Source organism: Myotis myotis, unplaced genomic scaffold (genome assembly GCF_014108235.1).
Source record: "Myotis myotis isolate mMyoMyo1 unplaced genomic scaffold, mMyoMyo1.p scaffold_m19_p_8, whole genome shotgun sequence".
Lineage (NCBI taxonomy): Eukaryota > Metazoa > Chordata > Mammalia > Chiroptera > Vespertilionidae > Myotis > Myotis myotis.
Window position 1 is genome coordinate 71632667 of NW_023416390.1, and position 22942 is coordinate 71655608.

General features: G+C 36.6%; 1 protein-coding gene across 1 annotated transcript in view; it reads left to right on the forward strand.

Moving 5' to 3' along the window:
• The window catches only part of LRP1B (LDL receptor related protein 1B), a 1379523-nt gene that overhangs the window by 631890 nt on the left and 724691 nt on the right, over positions 1 to 22942 (forward strand). The window contains exon 11 of the mRNA XM_036320679.1: positions 3665 to 3901. Coding sequence (XP_036176572.1) covers positions 3665 to 3901 — 237 coding nt within the window. The remainder of the gene's footprint in view (positions 1 to 3664; positions 3902 to 22942) is intronic.

Sequence of the window (22942 nt, forward strand, 5' to 3'; positions counted from 1 at the left end):
ACCACCGAACCACGCCGGTCAGCCAATACTTTTAAATTAGAACCAAGAGGCTCAATGGTTATAAAATGTGCATTTTAGTATTTTGTTTTATTTCTAATTGTATATAAAATGTTGGGTATGTAGAGATGACAGATCTCATGTTCAGTAAATCCTCTGGAAAATTGAGGGTCTGTGTCAGAAGTCTCGAGATAGAAGTTGTGTGTGTGTGTGTGTGTGTGTGTGTGTGTGTGTGTATACATATGTGTATAACCAACCTTTAAAATGTCCTGGTTACCACTTGGGAAGTTATGGCATGTCATGTAAAAATAAAATCATACATGCATATGCACACATTTTGGGGGAGAAGTGTAAGATCAGAGTTTCATAAGTTTCAATCATCCCTAATTTAGTGTCAATCAGGGAACATTTATATGAAAAGAAATAGTCCTAGGTATTTTAAACACAGAGGGTCAAATGCAAACAGGTGCTTACAAAATCATTAAAAAGCCTGAAGCAGCAGATTCTAGAATTCAGAACATTGTTCAAAAACCATCATCAAACTAACCTGGCTTAAAGCCGGAACCTCTGCCAAAATCAGAAGCTAGGGCATCAGGATGCCACCAATGGCAATGGTAAATTCAGAAACACATCCTCTGAGCTGAGATCCAGGAATCAGGAAGCTTGCACCACAGCTGTTAGCTCCAGAAACATGTAACAACCAATAGTACCCTACTGGTAAACCAAGCAAAACATCACAGAACAAAACAAAGAGACACCCTCTTTCTTGCCTTTGATACGCACCAGGGGAGAAGGTCAGTGTGGAAAAACTCGAGTTCTCCATTGGATGAGCACCAGCAGATCAGCAAAAGATGGCCTTGTTTCCATATTCCAAACCTCAGCTCGTACATCTGTTTGGGGTACTATGGCTCTATGACCACCTGTGGAATGTTTTCAGTTTTAAGTCGTCTGTCGTACAGGAAAACACAGTAGAAAAAACTTTAAAGTAGGTATTGAATGATTAAAAGAAGTGAGTAAAGAAAACAAGGGAAAAGAGCTACCATTCTTATTTAAAATATACATGCACACAGGTACACACACACATACATTAAATCAATAAAATACCAGGTTTACCAATTACCAGTTAAAACATCTATTAAAAATGAAAGCAAAAATAAATGTTAGCAAGACTGAGTATGAGAAAATCAGCCTTCTTATGCATTGATAATAGAATTGGAAATTGTTATAACTATTGTAAAGATATCAATACATTTTTCAAAATGTAAAGCTAATACTATCCTTTTACTACCCTTTAACAAGTTATCCCACTTTTGACTGAAGAAATTTATTTAAGTATTTACAATAATAATACAAACTCAGAAACAATCTAATTTCTAACAGTAGGTAAGTAGCTGACTATGTTATATTGCCTCTCTAGTAGCAAACAAGATGCTGCGATTGGAATGAATGTTTTGAAGACTTTTTAATGATGCAACAAAATATCATTAATTTTTTAAAAATAGGGTACTAAAATACATATATAATAGATCTATACTTTATTAAAGAAAAGTATGCATATAACGTTGGTAGAAAATACTCAAGACTGTTAATTTTCAAATAATATGCACTACTTTTAAATAACCTAGTACGTTATTTAAAATATGCTCAGATACTGAAAGACTTTGAGGACAATGAGGAAGAGGAATGTAAATATTCTTTACCCAGTAATTAGATTTCTGGAAATGTATATTAAGAGATCATCTAAGAAAATATATAAACTTGTAGGTTGAAAAAGATGCTTATCACATTATTATTATAATAATAAAAAAGATAAAACCAACCTGGGAGTGGTTTGGCAAATTATCATGTATTATACTAATCATACTGAAATAATGTAAGGCTTAAAATAATCAACATAGAACATAATATTAATACTAAGATATAATAACAAAAGTAGCATATAAAAATGGAATGCCCCCTTCTATATAAGTGTTAATTAGAAAACTAGCTAGATAAATTAAATCTGAAATAGTCACACAAAGGAATAGAAAACAGTAGTGAAAATGAATGAACAATGATTACAACCATGGATGAATATCAAGAATACAAGAAGAATAAAATGAATTCATATGAGAATTCACACATATAATTCAAACACGTAAAGTTATACAACCTACTCTGGGGAAATACATACATTTGTCTAAAACTTTTACAAAGTACATTATGAACTCAATAATTAGGCTATCAATGTCTCTGGGATAGAATTGGGGTATGTGCATGTCTTCCTATGTTCTGGGAATATTCTTAAGATATGTACTAGATACGTGAGATTTTTTTTATTTTTATTCTATATGTATTGAAATGTTATAAAATTTGCTTACATATGTTTAATATTCAATAACATTAATTAAAAACTGAAAGAAAATATAGAGAATTATAATACAGTTTATATTGAGGGTGGTGTGTTTATATGTTATTAGTTTTTATTTTTTTCAAATTTTCTATAATTCAGACATATTACTAAAAATCACATGGTCTGGTTATTCAAATATAATTGAGTCATTTGTATTCTCCATTTAAAAATAAAACAGTATGTTTTCCCTTAAAGTAATTCCTTTAAATTATATAGACTAAATTAAGTATCGGGTGCCCTAGCAATTGGAGAACCTTGCATATCTTTTTTGTTTTTTTTTTAATATTTTATTGATTTTTTACAGAGTACAGAGAGGAAGGGAGAAAGATAGTTAGAAACATCGATGAGAGAGAAACATCGATCAGCTGCCTCCCGCACACCCTCTACTGGGGATGTGCCCGCAACCCAGGTAAATGCCCTTGACCGGAATCGAACCTGGGACCCTTCAGTCCGCAAGCCGATGCTCTATCCACTGAGCCAAACCGGTCTTGGCCTTGCATATGTTTTTATATAAAAGTCTGAAGGAGTTAGTTCACTCTACAAAGAGCTGACTTGATTTTTGCATTTTAACCCAGGAGGCAGTTCTGTCTGGGGCTTTTGTTTTTATTTTGTGTGTTTTTTTTATAACGGCAGTGTTGCACATCAGAGTTACTGGCATTGACCTCTAACATATTAATTAAGATGCAAAGAAAAAAGTGATGCTGTAACTGGCATTTGATTTAATTTCTTAAAAATATAAATCACATGATTAAATAATTGTCACATATTCACATGTAAGTATGTGATGCTGTGCGAGTGCTTTGTTTACCTCTAACAGTTTGTAGATGCAAACTCTGAGGGGTGGGGAGAGTGTTTTATCAATTCTGAAGTGTTAGCATTGTCAAACATAATGAATTCTATAATTGGTATCTGCAAAACGTGTTAGATAAATTATAATGAATTGTAAAATTAAATGTGCCGGATGTTTTGATAAATGTCCATTTTACAGTTACAAGTTTTCCAATGATCTTTCTTTCTTTTTTGCTATACTGACACTTACGAACAAAAAAATTAACTAAATATAACCCATTCACGGAAGTAATTTCTGTTTTAATTAAAGTAATGCAGTTAACTGGTCTTCTTGCATCAAGATACATTTGGCATATTTTAGAGTTTAATTTTGGGTATTGAATTTTAAAAACGCTAATTGTGCCAGTTAATTAAACAGTGGCATTATGAAGTGTAAAGAAGATTAGGCAGCATCAGTTGTTTATGTTTGTAATCTTCATTCTGCAGGACCCAAGAATGAGTTGTTCCTTTTTTATGGGAAAGGACGCCCAGGAATTGTTAGAGGAATGGACTTGAATACCAAGATAGCTGATGAATACATGATCCCCATAGAAAATCTGGTAAACCCTCGAGCTTTAGATTTTCATGCAGAAACCAATTATATCTACTTTGCTGACACCACCAGTTTTCTAATTGGCCGGCAGAAGATAGATGGCACAGAGCGAGAAACCATCCTGAAAGATGGTAAGTGACAATGTGTAACATTGACGTTAAACTGCCCAGAGATAAAGTACTTTGAAGAGACAAATCCAATGTATGTCAAGCTAACTTTAACTAGAACCCAAGTTACCATTGATTTAAAAATATGTATTAATTTGTCTTCAGTAATATTATTTCTACATATTTTTCACATACTAGCATATTAAAAACTTCAGTATAAAGTTGAACTTGCAATTACCCACTACATTTTAAATATCACAGGAATTAAATTGAGCTATGTATCCACTTTCATGGAAAAACATAAATTTACTATTATTTGTTTATAGTTATATGTTGCAGAAGATAATATTTTAATAGGAAATCAGAGACTTTTGCAATATTTGATTCTCTCTAGAATATTGGTCATGTCACTAAAAGTGCATTAAAAATATTAATATCCCCATTGTCATCACAATTCTTGAATATTGTTTTTTACTTGATAAATCATTAAAATTCAGATCTTTAGAGTTTCCCTTGAAATATCAGTATCTGTAAAGAAACTTTAGTTGTTTATGCCTATTGTTTTATATATATATATATATATATATATATATATATATATATATATATACACACACACACACACACACACACACACACACACACATATGTAATCATATGTATATACATACACTCATAGTATATATACACACACTTTATTAAAGTTAGTGGATTTCATGCATTACTTGGCTTAGTAACAACCAATTAAGAAACAAAAATAATGTAACTTTGGTATACATAGAAAAGATCTTTAATAATCAAGCAAACCAAACCTTGAGCATGTCAATGAATGATTTTGGACCTCAGTTTCTTCATATATATAGTCTACTTCTAAATATTGTAGAAATCCTTGATTTAGGGAACACTAATTATAACCTTATTTTATGAAGGTCACTGTGCTAACTATCAAAGTTGATTAAAAGGATTTAGGAAATGGCCACTGCCTTCAAGGAACCCATGGTCTACTTTTGGAGATCATGTCAGCGCACAAAAACTGTAAAGGGTTTGAAGCATTTACTTTAAATAATAAGATCAAAGATGGCCCAAGGAAATACATGATGAATGAAGAATAGCCGTGCAAGGAGAAATCACAGGGAGAAAGAGAAGTGTTTATGGGAGTATTCCCAGCGAACTTTTTGTGGAGGAGATGTTATTTTGTCTAGTTCTTAAAAAGAAGAGTCCTAAGGAGTGGGGGAAGGGTATTTCATGAAAAAAAAACAATACAAAATCACACTCTCCAGAAATAGCATGAGGAGAACATTCAGCTCATTACTACAAGAGGTTTGTTTACAGGTAATAGTGACAGAGTAGACGTAAAAAGTGAAAGGTGGTGAAATAATAGACCTTAAATGTGAATTGAAGGGTCTTGGATAAAAATCCTGAAGAGGTAAGAGACAGGAAGTACTTTTCAGCCAAAGAATAATGTGAACCAAATGATATTTTAGGAGCATCAGTCCAGTAGTGGAGTGCAGAATGAATCAGAGAGTAGGAGGGAAAATAAAAGCAGAGAGACGGACTAACATTATTTACAGCATGACGGGTAAAGAATGGTGGTCTGCTATCTTTTAAAGGAAATGGGGGACAGCATAAGGAGATTTTTCACTCACCTCAGGTTCACTATAAGTCAAACCTTTACTGATAAAAAGTACAGTTTCCACAAGTGACAAATGAAGTGCTAAAATGAAAAACACCTGTTTTTGTCTCTCTTTTTTTTTGTCCAATTAGAGTTAAGATTTGTACTTTAAATTGGACATGGCAGAGGCTATCTGTCTACTTTTCCCTGTGATGTGATATCAGATAATAGGGACTTGACAATTTTAGGACAGTGAACTTGCATATTCTAAGCAGTAGATATGTTTGGATTGCTCTAATTTTGATTAAACATTTTCAAGAGGGACTGAAGTAGAATTTAAAGGATTCTTGGTTTCTTTTTAAAAAGTGTCAGTTCCAATGATGTGTCTGAATGGTCTGGCCTATAATCCTAACTTTGACAACCGTATCTTATCAGTGACATTGGCTGATTTTTGCACTTCAGCAAAGCAACAGAGATCAACTCTCATAGCAGCTAGACTTCCAGGAATATTTGTATAGTTTCACTTTGGCAGTTTGACGGTTATGAGAATATTTTGAGATTTTCACACATGAAATATATTAACATTTTGATATTCCTACACAAGGGACATTAATGCATTTTTTAGTTTATCTTTTTTTCTTACCAGTAAGGAGAATAGTAATAGATATTATGACACAAGATTAACATGTCAAAACAGAACTTATATTTGGCAAAGGATAATATGTGGTTCTTGGAATCAAAAAGATCAAGGTCTCTGTGTATTCACTCATTTAGCTAGAGTTTCTACAGTTGTACCTGAAGACTGAGAGTCAATGTTTAGTTTGACAAATAATTCTTTAAGTTTTGTAGAAATTCTCAGTCTTAGATAAATTTGTGTGGTTTGAACTACAAGACTATAGAGATTTTATTTGCAAATAAAACAAATATCTTAGACATTTGTGTCAGCTCAGTCTTTTCTATAAACAAAAAGAAAACACAACAACATTTAAATAGAGGACCCATCTCCATTATTCTTGGACTTTTTTATTTTATTTTTATTTATTTATTTATTTGGGCTCAAAGGTTCATTGAAAACCTACTAAATGTGATAAATCCTATAGTCTTTGTGGACTCTTGTGAATTTAAATATTAGTTACGTATATTAAAAAGGAAAATTGTACATTTGAGGCACTTCTATGTATCTCAATGATTACTGAAATTATCAGTGGAATATAATATTAGTGATTTAATAATAGATTAGTGATTTAATAATAGATTTCTATAGAATAAAACACCAATCTGTATTTTTTACTCCCTAGAATTTTTGTCAAAATTTTGTAAAATTAATACTTTAAAAAATTAATTATTTGATTTATTTCTTTGTCCAGTCAATAAATATTCATTAAATGCCTTCTCTGAGCCAGGTGCTGCTCTAGGTGATAGGAATGCCAATAGGTATAGGACCAAGATTCATATACAGTTTATATCCCAATAGTGGGAGGCAGGTAAATAGACACATAAGTGAACAAGGTAGCAATAGTGCTATACAGAGAATAAAGTAGGATATTATGGGACAAAGAAAAAGAGATATCAAAGGGAGGCAAATTAATTCTAAGTGACCAGGGAATTTAAATTAACTATTTTTGCCAGGTATAATTGATACTCTCTATCAGAGAAGGTGATAGATACCCTTTATAAGACTGAATTCACTTTTATGTTCTTGGGTGTCTTGCCCAAGATTCATTTTTCATTGTAGCATGAATCATAATTTTCAGCAGAAGGAGAAAGACATAAAAATGTTAACTTACTATCTGATCTATATGCATATATTCTATTAGTGCAGCACTTGTTTTTAAACTGTATAAATTAGTTCTTCTGGGATACATATATCCAAATAGAATGCATGTGAAAATACTTTTATACATTGTTTCATATCTTTAAAAAGTATTTTAAAACAGCACTCAATGATTTTTTTTTCTGAGTTTGGAAGATATCAATGCCTGCAGCTACCACAGAAAACCTGTAGTTCCAACAGGTCCCATGATGGAACTGGACACTTGAGGTCAGGAGGTTTGTGGTCATTTGCTGGGATAGTTGCAGGAACAAACACAAAGCCTATGCTCTTAAGCATTTTGCTATTTTGACTTTCTATACTTCCTAGGATGGGTTCAACCTGAGTAAGATTTGGAGTAGGTACACATTTCTCCACCTCAGGGTCTTCCTTAATGTAAGGTATATTATAGAAGAAAACAAATGAATTATATTTGGAGAGGATGCAAGATATGCTCCCTTTTTTGATATTATGAATAGAAGTATAGATATGAGAAAGGGGAAGCAGTCTTTCTATGCCAAACGCATTCTTCAAATAGCATGTTTAAAGTTAATTTGCTGATACACTATCAAAGGATAAAATCATGTTTATGTGATTGCTTGTCCGGCATCTGAAGGGCCAAGCCCTGTTCTTCATCTTGGTTCCATCCCGGAATATCCCTACTTCCCCATGGATTTTAGAATTCACCAGTTTCTCCAATTATGTGTTGAAATTGTGGTATTATACCCAGGCGATAAATTCTTATTTGATAATTCATCATTGTAGTATTTAAAAACCTCACTACCACCAGCACACACACACACAATTTAAGAACCACTTTTAAACTCCAGAAACATTTTCAGATCTCTACTCTAACCAGTTCTAGGACAGCCACTCACTCACCTTAGAGTAATATCATTTTCTGAACCTAGAGATCACTATTTGTTTTAGGATTTCAGTGAACTTCACCTTTGTATAACTCACTAGGAATTTCTAGTGTCTCACAAAGATCAAGTTTTGCAATGATGAAACAAACAAACAAACATATCACCAATGACTTGTGTTAGAAAGTTCCCATGAATTTAAGTGATTATGCCTTGCAAAACATTTTAGAGTTAAGAACAAACCTTTATCTTGCTATTAGATTATAGGTAAATATCAATCTTATTTTTCTGATTTAACTCCAAACGTTATCATAAAGAAAGGTCTAAGACTCAAAAATGTAGACTCTGACGAACCATTCAAGGAAATAATGAATGCATTTGTCAGTCGTGAGACATTTCCTAATTAAAATTGTTGAGAAGAGATTTGTGTGTGCAGCTCTTGAGAACCCTCCTGCTGGGTAGCAAGGTTACGTAGCCTATTTGCACATGCTGACTGTTGTCGACTATCAATGTGATGTTTCCCTGGACTTTACTAGAAATGTTAGTCTCGAAACATGGGTTCAATTTTATGGTCAGTTTGTAAATAGACAGTTCTCATAATTTTTGGTGTTTCTCACAAAAGGTATGAGATATTAAAAAACACACACACACACACCTTTAAGCCAATATCTGTGTTTTTGTCTGAAAAGTTGACAGGGAAATAAGAAGATTGAAATCTTCTGAAATGTATTATCATAAAAAATAAAATTAGCCATGTGGCTGATGGATTTTAGTAAACATAGAGAATATAACTTTTCCCTATTTGTTTTCATCCATCGGCATACATACACATGTATATGCATCAACATACACAGCATACTACACACAAGCGTGCATGCGCACACACACACACACACACACACACGAGCTCAGGATGGCTCTAGAAACTCCCATTAAAAATTTTATTAACTTGTTAATGTTAAATTGCTCATAAGTTCAAACAGACAATGTGAAAATACTTGTTAATCCCCAAAGTACCATCAAAGCATTATTACAAATATATTTGTTATATTAATAAATATTCTGATTGGTAGAATTTTTTGTATACTTTATACAAATTTCCACTTTTTACCATGAATTGTAATACAGGAAATACAGTCAACCCAGTTGCTTAATTACTGTTAGCAATATGTAATTTTTATTTGTTACTTCAGAATTCACTTGGGAACCGTTTATTCCCCTAGGACTACTATTGTGAACATAGGCTATAATTGTACTGTGGTAAAATAAATATAATTTTTTTTATTTTAAAAAGTTTGATAAATCATGTTTGGTTGATGTTGCTATTGGTATTCTGAAGTAGGAAATTAAGGCTCAAATTGTGGGGCCAGATGATATCCACAATGTAAGCTGAGCAAGTTCCCATATAACTAGCCATTATGAGAGGCTTTTAGGGAAGTGCTAATAGTCATTAGCCAATTCCCAAATATATTGAAAAAATGTGCCTCTGACTTACATAAAACACAACTTTATTTTTGCCTCTCAGTGACTTTAAAAATGTGTTCAGTGGAGCAAACTGTCCTACCCCATAGCAAAACCTGATCAAATTCCAATTCTAACTGTGGCTCACAATTAGGCCACAGACAGAACTCCCAGTCACTTTATGTCAGAAACACGCCTTAATTTAGTAATTAGAATGCTCAGTCCACTATATATATGCATTAGATCTGAATTTAACATATTGTCAAATCTTCCCCACTCCCCACTGTGTTGTCTTCTAGCTAGAAGCCTAGGAAAGGAAAGGAAGGAAAATTTGGTTTCTTCTCTTTCTCTGTCTTGCATTTATTTTCCTTGCCACCCCGCCCAGCCTGTTAATCAGTTTACAGTGCCCACTCACTTCTCAGCATTGGTGGGAAGAGGTAAGAGGATTAAGAGTGGCAAGGAGTGATACTGAAATTACAATTGTTTTATATGAACTGGTCCCGTTATAAACTGGCCTCTCTCTGAGTCTAAATTTTACTCTCTTGAGGGGTGTAGATATGTGTGTGTCTCTATATATGCATGTACAAGCTTTTGGGAGGCTTTCTGCTGGATCTCTCTAAATTCATTTCCCTTAGTCAAGGTGCATGAAATCCTATGCTGTGACTCTGCATCCCTAAATAACCAGTTCATATGTATCCTCTTACTGTTTGAGTCCCTGTACCTGGCTGGACAACCTTGTTGTACTGGATTGAAGGCAGCCCTATGCCAGCATTTTCTTCTGTGTGATCCAAATCTGGTCCACAAAATTACTTGCAAATCTTCTGCCCCAATACAAGTAAATGATGAAAATGCAGAAATAGTGCAAATCAATCATGGCTATTCTTCCACGGAGTCCACGTTAGCTTTTCCAGGTGCGGTACTTTCTCAGAGGTTTTGTGCATTAGCAAAAACCAGCTATAGAGAACTCAATGCAAAGATCTCTTTGAGGTCCCATGGAAGCTTTGTCACTAGAGTTTAAGTGAAAGTATCTCTCCATTGCCCTTCCTACCACCTTGGGTATTTAAATGATAGGGACTAGAGACTTATGAAACTGCAACATCTCTCTCCAAAGAAATCTCCTAAAATGCTTCCCTTCTTCTTCTTTTTTTAATATATTTTATTGATTTTTTACAGAGAGGAAGGGAGAGGGATTAGAAGGGAGAGAGTTAGAAACATCGATGAGAGAGAAACATCGATCAGCTGCCTCCTGCACACTCCCCACTGGGTACGTGCCCACAACCAAGGTACATGCCCTTGACTGGAATTGAACCTGGGACCCTTCAGTCCGCAAGCCGACGCTCTATCCACTGAGCCAAACCAGTCAGGGCAATGTTTCCCTTCTTGCCATTTTGTTCCCTTTACACTATTGATCTGGTTGAGGCATCCATGAGTTGTGAAAACAATTCCAATCAAGTAGATTGTAAAATATGAGGATTTTTTTTTCTCACACTTAATTTGATACCCTTTCCCCTCATAATTTTGGCTTCTAATCAAAGCTTTAATTTTCACATATCATTACAAATGTCACAGTGAGTTGTTATTGCTTGTGATTCTGCAAGAACCATCAAGCCAATTGGGAGATGTTCTAATAGTCATTAGGCTGTGGCCCAAATGTTACCTGGAAAGGAGATAGAAGAAAAACAATAGTAAGACTATTTTGAAATTCATTTAAACATAAAGATAGCAAGAAATAGTATTTTCACTCACCTATGATCCTAGGTTGTTTTTTTAATCTGATTTTAATATTACCTAGTCTTAATTTTTATCCTATATAATAAAAGGGTAATTTGCAAATTTACCCTAATGGCAGAATGACCAGAACGACCACTGGACCAATCACTATGAGGCGCAATGACCATCTCTTGGTCCCTTCCCCTGGCCATCAGGTACCAATCACCCGATGGCAAACAGGGAACCGGGGATGGGTTGTGGTGGGGGACAGGGCCAGCTGTGGGCAGCTGGGGAAGATGGCCCTGATTGCAGGCCAGGCCTAGGGTCAGTACCCACACACGGATTTCATGCACTGGGCTTCTAGTTTTAAATATTTTAAAATAAAGACTTTTGCAAGATTTGGAATTGAACATTTAAAAACAGAATTTCAAAAAAGCAACATAAAAGCACACAAAGAGCTCTTGAGGATCCTTGACAATGCCATCACTAGAGCATCCACCTCCTCATCCTTTCTCCAAGCATAACAACTCAGATGTACCTTTGCCTGTCATTTATGTTTGTAAGAGTGAGGAAAGCAGATGTGGCATATTTTCTAAAATGCTATATTTCTGCTCAGTGAATAATATTTTCTGAGTTAATTTTTTAATCCAAAGTCTCCAGAATCACAGAATATAGAAAGGGTGTTACATAAAAATTAAGTGTGTGTGTGTGTGTGTGTGTGTTTTTCCATTCCCCAGTTGACACTGGCTGCTAAGATGGATGAAGATTGCTTCTTCAATGTATTAATATATCACAAGTCACAAAATGTTACTGTTAATTGTGATTTTTTATACTATTTTATCATATGTTCTAGAGAAAACCATGTTACTTTTGGGTACTATAGTCATGATTTGTCAATTGAACAAGTTGAGTTATAGGGAGTGTGCTCTTGAAGAAGGTACCTAGGGCACCTAGCCAGGAGTGAAATAAACACACACACACACACACACACACACACACACACACTACATTCTGTACTCACTCTATCCTGAATTGATTTAATGACAACCTTTGCCAGATACATTTGACTTTTTTAGAATCTAAAATCTTGATTAAATGTCAGTCAGATTAGTTATTTGGTATCACGTGGACAAAAATCTTTAAGTAATCTTTTTATTTCCTTTTTTCTAACCAAAATGGCCTAATAAACTGATATTATTTTGTTCTATTAAACATAGCTATGAATTGTACTCTAAATTTTATATTTCTTGTGCATGTTAAGCTTTTCTAATCTTTCTGAGGTAAAATTCTAACTTTATTTTTGTCCTGCTAATCCCTTCCCCCAAATCTTTATACTGTTGTATTTCTTTCTTTTATATATACATAAGGGCTTTTGCTTAATAAAGGTGTATCTTCTCATTGCAGGCTAGTTGTGCTACAAGTTTTTGCCTCATATCTTGACAAACATCTACCTAATCTCAGTCATGACTTAGTTATTAAAAATAGATTCAATAGCAATTTTTTTTTACTTACACATACTTTATTTTGACAAGCCCTATATAGCATTTTACTTTGCAACTATATCAAGGATTATAAAATTAAAATGGAGCAAAAGAAAAACATTTTTATAATTTTTGTTTCTTCATAATATATATTATATATACTAGAGGCCTGGTGCACAAAAATTTGTGCACTCGGCGGGGGAGGTCCCTCAGCCCAGCCTGTGCCCTCTTTCAGTCTGGGACCCCTCGGGGGATGACCGCCTGCTGGATTAGACCTGCTCCCTGGGGATTGGGCCTAAGCTGGCAGTCAGACATCCCTCTGGAATCCCGGGAGCCCTCAGGGGATGTCCACTTGCCAGCAGGGAGCTGGCCTAAGTTGCAGTCGGACATCCTTAGCAACACTGAGGAGGCGGGAGAGGCTCCCGCCATCACTGCTGTGCTGGCAGCTATCAGCCTGGCTTGTGGCTGAGCAGAGCTCCCACTGTGGGGTCCCGTTGGGGTGCCTGGCTAGCCTGGATGAGGGGCTGATGGCCATTTTCAGGCTGGCCACACCCCCTTCAGGGTGGGTGTCCCCACTGGGGTGCCTGGCCAGCCTGGGTGAGGGGCTGAGGGCTGTTTTCAGGCTGGCCACTCCCCCTTCAAGGTGGAGGTCCCCGCTGGGGTCCCTGGGGCCCCTGGCAACACAGGCTCCCAGGTCCTCCTTGAGCGGAGGCCACGGTGGCTGGAAGCAGGTATCTGGGATTTATTTATCTTCTATAATTGAAACTTTGTAGCCTTGAGCGGAGCTCAGGGCCAGCCAGGGCAGGCGGGAAGCTTGGCTTCCTCCATTGCCAGGGGCAACCCAAGCCTCCTGCTTGCTCCAGCTCCGTGGCCGCTGCCATCTTAGTTGGATTTTGCATATCTGATCCTGATTGGCTTGTAGGCGTGGCTTGTGGGTGTGGCTTGTAGGTGTAGCAGAGGTGAGGTCAATTTGCATGTTACTCTTTTATTAGATTAGACTAGAGACCCAGTGCATGAATTCGTGCATGGGTGGGTCCCTCGGCATGGCCAGTGATCAGGGCTGACCAGGGCCAGCAGGCTGGGGGGAGGGGCCGCAGGAGGTTGGCCAGCCATGGGAGGTTGGCTGTGAGAGCACATTGACCACCAAGGGGCAGCCGCTGCATTGAGTGTCTGCCCCCTGGTGACAGCGCATGTCATAGTGACCAGTTGACCGGTCATTTGGTCACATAGGCTTTTATATATATATAGATTTGTCATTATATATATCACTCCCCCAATGGACCTATAGTGTTTTACTTTGCAATCATATTAGGGATTACAAAGTTAATCCTTGGTAAGTGAAATAAGTAAGTCAGAGAAAGACAACATATTATTTCACTTATATGGAATGTAAAGAGCAAAATGCATGAAAAAACAAAATTGAAAAACAATCATAGATACAGAGAACAGACTGATGATTTCCAGAGGGGAGGTGGGGTTGAGGGACTAGTACAATAAGTACAAATTAGTAGTTACAGAATAGTCACTAGGATGTAAAGTACAGCATAGGGAATATAGTCAATAATCCTATATAATAAAAGGCTAATATGCAAATAGACCAAACAGCAGAACAACCAAACAACCGAACAACTGGTCTCTATGACATGTGCTGACTCCAGGGGGCGTGGGCAGAACATGGTAGGTGTTGGCCGCGGCGGGATGGTGGAGCAGGTGAGCAGGGGTGCTAGACCAAGGCGGGGCACCAGTTGCTGTCATCCGGGCAAGCCTCTGGTGGTTACTGAAAATTCTTTGCTCCTGAGAACCGCAGTCCCACCTGCTGCCAGTGCTGGCCCCGCTCACAACGACTGCTAACAATGGAGCTGCTCCTCACACCCACTGCCAGTGCTGGCCCCGCTTGCACCTGCAGCTGGTGCCAGAGCCACCACTCACACCCGCTCCCGGTGTTCACCACGGGTCCCAATCACTCAGTGCCATCAGTGGGTGCAAGTGGTGGCTGCTGGCCCTGATCACCCCTGAGGGGTTCTCCACCTCCCCCTGCTCCTGAGGGACAATCAGGGCAGCAGCCGCCACTCATACCCACTGAGAGTGCTGACCCTGCTCACACCAGCTGCTGGCACTGGCCCCAATCACTCCACCCTGTCATCAGTGCATGGGAGCAGCGGGAGTGGGGCTTCTGGCAGACAAGGGACTGGGGACCATGGCGGAAGGAGCCGGGCAGGGGCGCAGAGGATGGGCCGAGGCCCGCTCCCCAGCTTTTTGGCCCACAGTTCTTTTCAAGGTGCATGAATTCGTGCACTGTGCCCCTAGTCGATAATAATAAAAGCGCAATATGCTAATTAGACCATACGTCCTTCTGGAGGACCTTCCACACAAAGCCGCGGTAACAGGGTCTGAGGCAGAGACAGGCAGGTGGTGGGTGGGGGCCAAGGCAGCCCCGTGGTGGCAGGGGCTGAGCCCCTTGCACAAATTTCATGCATCAGGCCTCTAGTATTATAATAACAGTGTATGTGGCCAGGTGGGTACTAGAAATATCAGGGGAGCGCTTTCTGAAATGTAATGATTGCCTGACCACTGTGATATAATGAAATGAATACCAAATGATATTAAATTTAAACAGTAATTTCAAAAGAGTCCCTGACAGGGGCATGTCCTGCTCATCTAACAGTTCTATGCCAATAGTGAGCACTCAGTAAATATTTATTGGGAAAACGGTTGAAAAGAATAAAACTTTTATAAATAAAGCCACCAATATCTTTTGTCTGTAAAAAAGAGAAAAAAAAAGAAAGAAAAGGAAATGTAGTGAGTATTTATTGCAATGTACGTGCCAGGTAAGCACTTTACATGATTATCTCATTTCATCTCATTGTTTATTGAATATAATTTACCTATCTTTACATTTCTAACATTCTAAATTACCTAGCACATTCAACATTACGATGGCAAGGAAGGGATATATTTTATTTTTATTGACTTTCCAAACTGCATAGTACTTTTCATGTAATAACACTTTTATCATTCAGGGTACTTATTTAAGGTAAAAACTATCTGCGCTTTGCTTTTGATGCCCCTGAAAATAGTGATGACATAATTTAAGCAGTGGGGTGTGATAAATGTTTAGTCTGATTAAATGATATGTCTCCAGGTGAAAATCCGGCTATGCTCAAATGTGGCTTCCTCTTTGATTTGTTTGATTACTAGGTGGTATCTATAAAAAATAAAATGTTTTCTATAATTCTAAATATTTGAGTAGATTTCATAATCAAGTAGTTAAACTAAGGATTTAATTTTTTTCTAGATACTTAGTGCACTATGAAAATATTGGAATTAAAATCGTATTGAAACAATAGGCCCTAGCCAGTTTGGCTCAGTGGATAGAGCGTTGGCCTGTGGCCTGAAGGGTCCCAGATTCGATTCCCATCAAGAGCACATGCCTGAGTTGTGGGCTCAATCCCCAGTAGGGTGTGTGCAGGAGGCAGCTGATAATGATTCTCTCATCATTAATGTTTCTATCTCTCTCTACCTCCCACTTATTCTCTGAAATCAATAAAAAATATATATTTAAATAAAAGAAATAATAGGGGAGTATTCTTCACTGGTACTGTGGAAGGAAAAAGCTAGCCACACATCCCAATGTTGTTATTTCTTTTCTTCACTCATCTTTATTGTGCTTACATTTCATGTATTCATTTTCTAATTTTATGCATATTTACCAAGTCTTTAATACTGATTTCTACTAGGAATTTCTAAAATGAATTATACTTTTATCCTGCCCTCATATTTCATAGAAACAAATAGAAAAGTGAATGCATGTCAGGAAATTTAACAAGGCAGTAGGTGGTTCAGAATGAGATGTAGACATAGTACTAATAATATACTACTAAGGTAGTTTAGAGGAGAGATGGGTTTATAGGGAGAATAAGAGATTTCTGTAGCAGATAGATTATTCCTTTACTTTTGTAAAAAGTGAAGAATTTAGAAAATGGAAAGTTGCAAAAAAAGAGGGAATAGGAAGTAAAATTGACACAGACATGGGAAAGTCAACTATGCATGAGAGAGCAGGGAAAGGAGCTAACATTTATTAATGCTGTTGTTTGTAGGTGATATAATTGTTATTTCATTTTACCTTCACAATAGCCAAATAAAGGGGATCTTATTGTGCAAATTCTTATTAAAATTAAAATGAAAGGCAGCAAGAAAGTAAAGATGCCATTTTCTCTCTGAAACCTAAGTTCAGGTTTTGTTGTTGTTGTTGTTTTTCCAGAACAGCACATCAATCGGCTAAAAGTAGTAAAATCCAGCATGCGTGCTTGGATCATAGGGTGATGAGAGAGCTTCATGTTAATTAAATGGAAGGTCTTGTATGTCATTGGAAGAAATATTTGAATTATTCATGAGGTGATAGTGAGTCATTAATTTATATTTTCATTTAGACAACCAACATTCCTTAAAATCTTCATTTACAAGCAGTGTTCTAAGCCCTAGAGATAAATTTGTATACAAGACAGAAACTATTTTATAAACAACTATCCTGAAGACACAGTTTTCATATACGATAAAAAGAGGTAAAATAACCTAAATTGTTCAGGATAGCTTATTATTTAACAGAAATTACATTTATTTTATGGATTTATAATAGCAGACTATCATATGATCTCTTTAAACCAGACAAGATCTATTCTAGACTCATACTTAGACTAGGAAACTATATTATGTGTCCTCATACCTTTTTGCCCTTCTCCCCAATCCCCCTACACACAAAATCAGACAAAAAGAAATGATGACTACCTTTCAGACCTTCCTTAAGTTAAATACTTATCAACTCTATTCTGTATATTAATTTTGATTTTCTTCTCACTTTTTCTTTACATTTGGAAAGAATCATATTTCTCATTAAATATGTATTTGGCTCTGAGATTTTCAGATAGAAAACAACAACTTAGCTATCATATAGTAGTGTGATATACTATATTAAGATAACTTGCTATATTGTGGTGATATTAGCATATTTGATGTGTGTGATGGTAACTATATGAAATATTTTAACAAATACCTGTTTACATCTTTGAATAGTACACATCTGTCTTCACAGGTCAACAGTGTGTTTCTGGCTCCAGAGTTAGCACTTTTTATCTGTTACTAAAAGAAGTTTTCATAAATCTTTATTATACATCAAAGAAGGTGCACATATTGAGTCAGAAACAGTTACCTTGATATTTTAGCTATTAAGGTATTTGTAACTTATCTCAAATTTATATATATATGATTTCAGAGAGGAAGGAAGAGGGAAAGAGAGATACAAATATCAATGATGAGAGAGAATCATCAATCCGCTGCCTCCTGCATGCCCCCGACTGGGGATCGAGCCCGCAACCCAGACATGTGTCCTTGACCAGAATCGAACCTGAGACCCTTCCGTCCTCAGGCTGTTGCTCCATCCACTGAACCAAACCAGCCAGGACCCCAATTTAATATTCTCATGCAACTTTGAAAAACAAATATGGCAAAGAACTTTTCATTTGATGCCAAATAAATTCATATTTGGAGAAATCAAAATAGAGTAAAAATGTTTGAGAAATATTCATTCACTTTCGAGTTAGAACTCCTACCTTACAGAGCAGGTTAATTTTGTCTTTCTTTCCTGAAATCTTTCTTGCTGGTCACAGCTGGGGTTGGGGAGGTGCTACTGGCATCTAGGAGATAGAGTCTAGTGCTGCTAAACATTATGCAAATACAGGACAGTCCTCCACAACAAAGAATTTCCAGGTCCAAAATGTCCATAGAGCCCATGTTGAGAAACCTTGCCTTAGAGGGTAGCAGGAAGTAAACCTGCCACCACTGCGGAGAAGCCAAGAGTGGACAATGAGAGAAGACACAAACCGCACTGCTTTGCAGAGTGAACAGTTACACAGCAGTTGCCCGGTAGCGCCCTTCATTTCATTGCCTGTGTGACTAACTATAGAAATTGTTTAGTATCAGAAGATACATGTCTCACAATTCGGTACTCTCAGAAAGGTCCACCAGGGACTGCTACTCTCAAGACCAACAGCTAAGACTGTCAAAAATTAGCACAAGTCATAAGAAGAACTCACTTATCTCTATTGTTCATGAGGATTTTACATGTAATCAACTCCCTGTTTCCTGTAAGGACTCTTAAATTCATAAGGGAAAACATGTTTTTCATTTAAGTCATTTTCTGCTATATAACCTGTAATATCCCTCTGACTCCAACATTCTCTTTGCCATCCCCTGAATCCCCTAGGCGTGGTCCTACTTCAGGGCATTTGCATGTGCTGTTCCTTGTGTCTGGACCACTGCTCTACCAGATGTTCCCATGCCTCTCTCCTTTACCTCACAGATGTCCTTGCTTACAGGCCACCCCCTTAGTTAGTCCTTCCTGGTCACCCCTCTAAAATTATACATCTACACATATTCTGGGCCTAAATCTTTATCCCCTTTCTCTGGTTACTTTTTCTCTTTAGTACTTATCCCTAGGTATAATTTGCTTGTTTGTTGCCTGGCTATAAGAACTTAAGCTTCAAGATTTCAGAGGTTTTTGTTTGTTTCATTCATTGACAGATCTTTACGGCCTAGAACAGCACCTGGCATACAGCAGCTGTACAACTACTACTCACTGAATGAATGGGTCCTTTCATTTGGCTGCCATTACTTTAAAAAAGTAATTAAACTGATAAAACAGAGATAAGATTGACTGAAGCATGATTCTTTTTGTTCTAAAATAAGAAACAAGATCAATCATTACTATTATTTGATTATCTGAAGTTATATTGGTATTTACTGAATTTATTATTATAATTGGCTTCCCTGGTGAACTTTCAGGAATATTGTAAATGTTTCCATATTCTCATGATTCATTTGAACTTCTACAACATTTTTAATTAAAAAAAAATTACGATTTTTAGTTAACACACCCGAGACATTCCTGTTTTAATACACTTTCACAGGCACTCTAAATCAACATCTCATTTTCTTTCTCAGTTCCAAATTATGCTTTTTGGTTTTTGTGTGGGATTTTTTTTTTTTGCATAATTGGGTACCTATCTTGAATGGTTTTATACTGAATACTTATTTAGATGATTTGTTCTGCACTAATTATCTTTATGGTTTTTCTGTGAAATTGTGAAGATTCATTTAGCTTACTGCAACAAAACAGTTAGAAACCATAGCATTAATATCGATACTTCAGCTATCTTCCTTTTTCCTACAGATTGTGTTATATGCTTTACTACATTTTTAAAAATGAATTTGAACTACTTTTATTTAGTCTAGTAGAAAAATTTAAAAATAGTACAGAGAATTTCTATATATCCCCCACTCTATTTTCCATAATAATAACATTTTATTTTACAATATCACAGTAACTGAAACCATAAAATTAATGTTGATTCAATACTATTAACTAAAGAACTTTCTCAAATTTTAGCATTTTTTCATAACGAATTTATTAGTTTTGTCTTCTCAGTCTCATGTATCTTCTTATAACAATGCCTTAGTTTTTCCTTAGATTTGATTTAATATTTGACTTCCCATCATATTCACAATTGTTGAATCTCTACATTGTCAGCCATCACATATATTTTAGTAAGAAAATAAAGCTATAGTTTATTGAGAATAATAAATTTTTATTAGAAAGTTGGTGAAGGAAGCATCCTTCGCTTCATGATCTTATCCATCTCCAGTCCCTTTCCCCCTCCTATGTCCCACTCTTTCCTTGAGTCATTACTTATATTAATTTTCTTTGACTCTTGCTACTGATTATGATTTTCCATTTACAGTTCTAGAGATCAAACTTTAACATAAATAGATAGGTACATTGGAACATGAGTCAAATTTCCAGGCATATTGTATTGACTACTGACTAAATGTGGGTCCTTGTGAATCACTTTATCTTTCTGGGGCTTCATTTCATTATTTGTAGAATGTAGACATTAGACTATAGGATTCTTTAGCTTCCTTTTATCTCTCAAATACTGACTTTGTAGGTAGGTTTCTGCCTAGTTTTATTATTATATGTCCCCCTGGCTTACTGCCTTAGTTTGTAAGGCTACCAGTGGACCAAGAAGTGTTGTGACTGCATTCTCCTCAATCTCTATAGAAGGGTTTATTGAATTAAATTACTATTAAGGACGTGACTTGCTTTATTACATTTACCCATCACCCACACATGCATTTAAACTATCATTTTCTCTCTGGGTATGAATGTGAAACTAAAACAAGTATACTTGTTTAATGTAGGACAGGAAGGTAAGCTCTAGCAGTATGGTCACATGAAAAAGTACATTGTTCTTTGTCATGGTAATGATAAAATAATGAAGATTTATAGCCTCTGGCTTTTAAGCTCAACTTGAAATTTAATGATCAGTATATTTCACTAAACATGATGCCTAAGCAAAGTATGTGCTGCAACCTTGTTTAAAATTTTCAGTGGAAATTATCAATTGAAGTGATGCAACTGTTTGAATGTTTAAATGATCAAGTGCAAAATATGAAACATATTAGAACACATAGCAATAAAAGTAATTTCTAATAGAGTTGCCTTTTCATCTAATATGAAAAAGACTGAGTAATTTAGTATTAAAGCAACACATTCCAAAGCATTTTGTTTCAATAAGTTCTAACCTACTTCATAGGACTTAAAAGGAATATGCAAGAATAGCTGCTGTGATATTTTGCCTTCAGAAGTTCAAGCAATTGTTGCCCTGTTATCTCTTAGCAAATAGGCAGAGGTGGGTAGCACAAGGGCATTAATGGAAATTACTTTCCTTTTCCCCCACTCACAATGAGGACTCATATTTTATACTTTTTTCATGAGTTGGTTAGACAGATGTGGCCACAAGAGGATACAGAAGAAGGCTCATAAAACAAAGCTTATTATATTCACAGGTCCTAGAAATGGAAGGCACAGCTTACTACACAGGAGCATGTGGGAAAGACACCGGGTTGGTCAGGAAGCAGAAGACAAAAGTGAAGGGAAAGCATTAGGCCATAGTCTTTATTAAAATCTCTGAGGAGAAGGCAAGGCAGGGCAGGATAAATAGGTTAGGTCTGGCTAATTTGAATAATTTATTGGGCTTTAAATTCTAGCCCAGTGACCAGGTATCAGGTCACTGGTTGTCTGATACCTGGACCTGGGATGTTTTATGCAGAGGAGTATTGTTTCCTGGGTACAGGGACTGGATAGAGGAGGTAAGGCTCTGGATTGGTTAGTTTACAAATCAAAGGCATGCTCCTGGCTGGACCCTTTGCTATCCTTAAGAATTGGCTATTTCCAGGAGGGGCAGTCTCCCGGACTCCAAACCCCATCCCTCATGGAAAAGTTTTTTAGAAAGATGTCAAAACATCATAACATACAGAAAATAAAAAATATTTAAAATATTTATAGCACAACTCTATATAAAAAAATTTGTAATGGATTATTATAAAATGAGCTATATACTCATGGCATATCTGTAGGAGGTTTCTTAAATTGGAAGCTATTCTGCCTTCCATAGTACATATGTTGCAGAGTTCATTGAAAAGAATGAATATGATGCCTGGCCTGCATAGCTCAGTGGTTGAGCATCAACCTATGAACCAGGAGGTCATGGTTCGATTCCCATGTCAGGGCACATCCCTGAGTTGCAGGCTCTATCCCCAATGTGGGGCATGCAGGAGGCAGCCAATCAATGATTCTCTCTCATCATTGATGTTTTTATCTCTCTCTCCCTCTCCCTTCCTCTCTGAAATCAATCTATAATAATAAAAGGGTAATATGCTAATTAGACCAGACATCCTTCTGGGAGTCATTCCGGATGTCCTTCCAGACAAAGCTGGGGCCAGAGAAAACCCAGGTCCTGGGTGCCTGCCGGTGGCTGGAGGGAAGCAGCCAAGGTCCCGGGTGCTGGAGGGAAGCCGGTGCCAGCAAAGGGGGGAAGGAAGGCCTATTCTTTTTTTTTTTTTTTTTTTTTTAGGAAGGCCTACTCTTGTACAAATTTTCATGCATTGGGCCTCTAGTCTATAATAATAAAAGCATAATATGCAAATGGACTGAATGACCAAACAGCAGAATGACTGTCCAGACTACCACACTATGACCCACACTAGCGCCAGGCTAGCCAAGGCAGGTGTGAT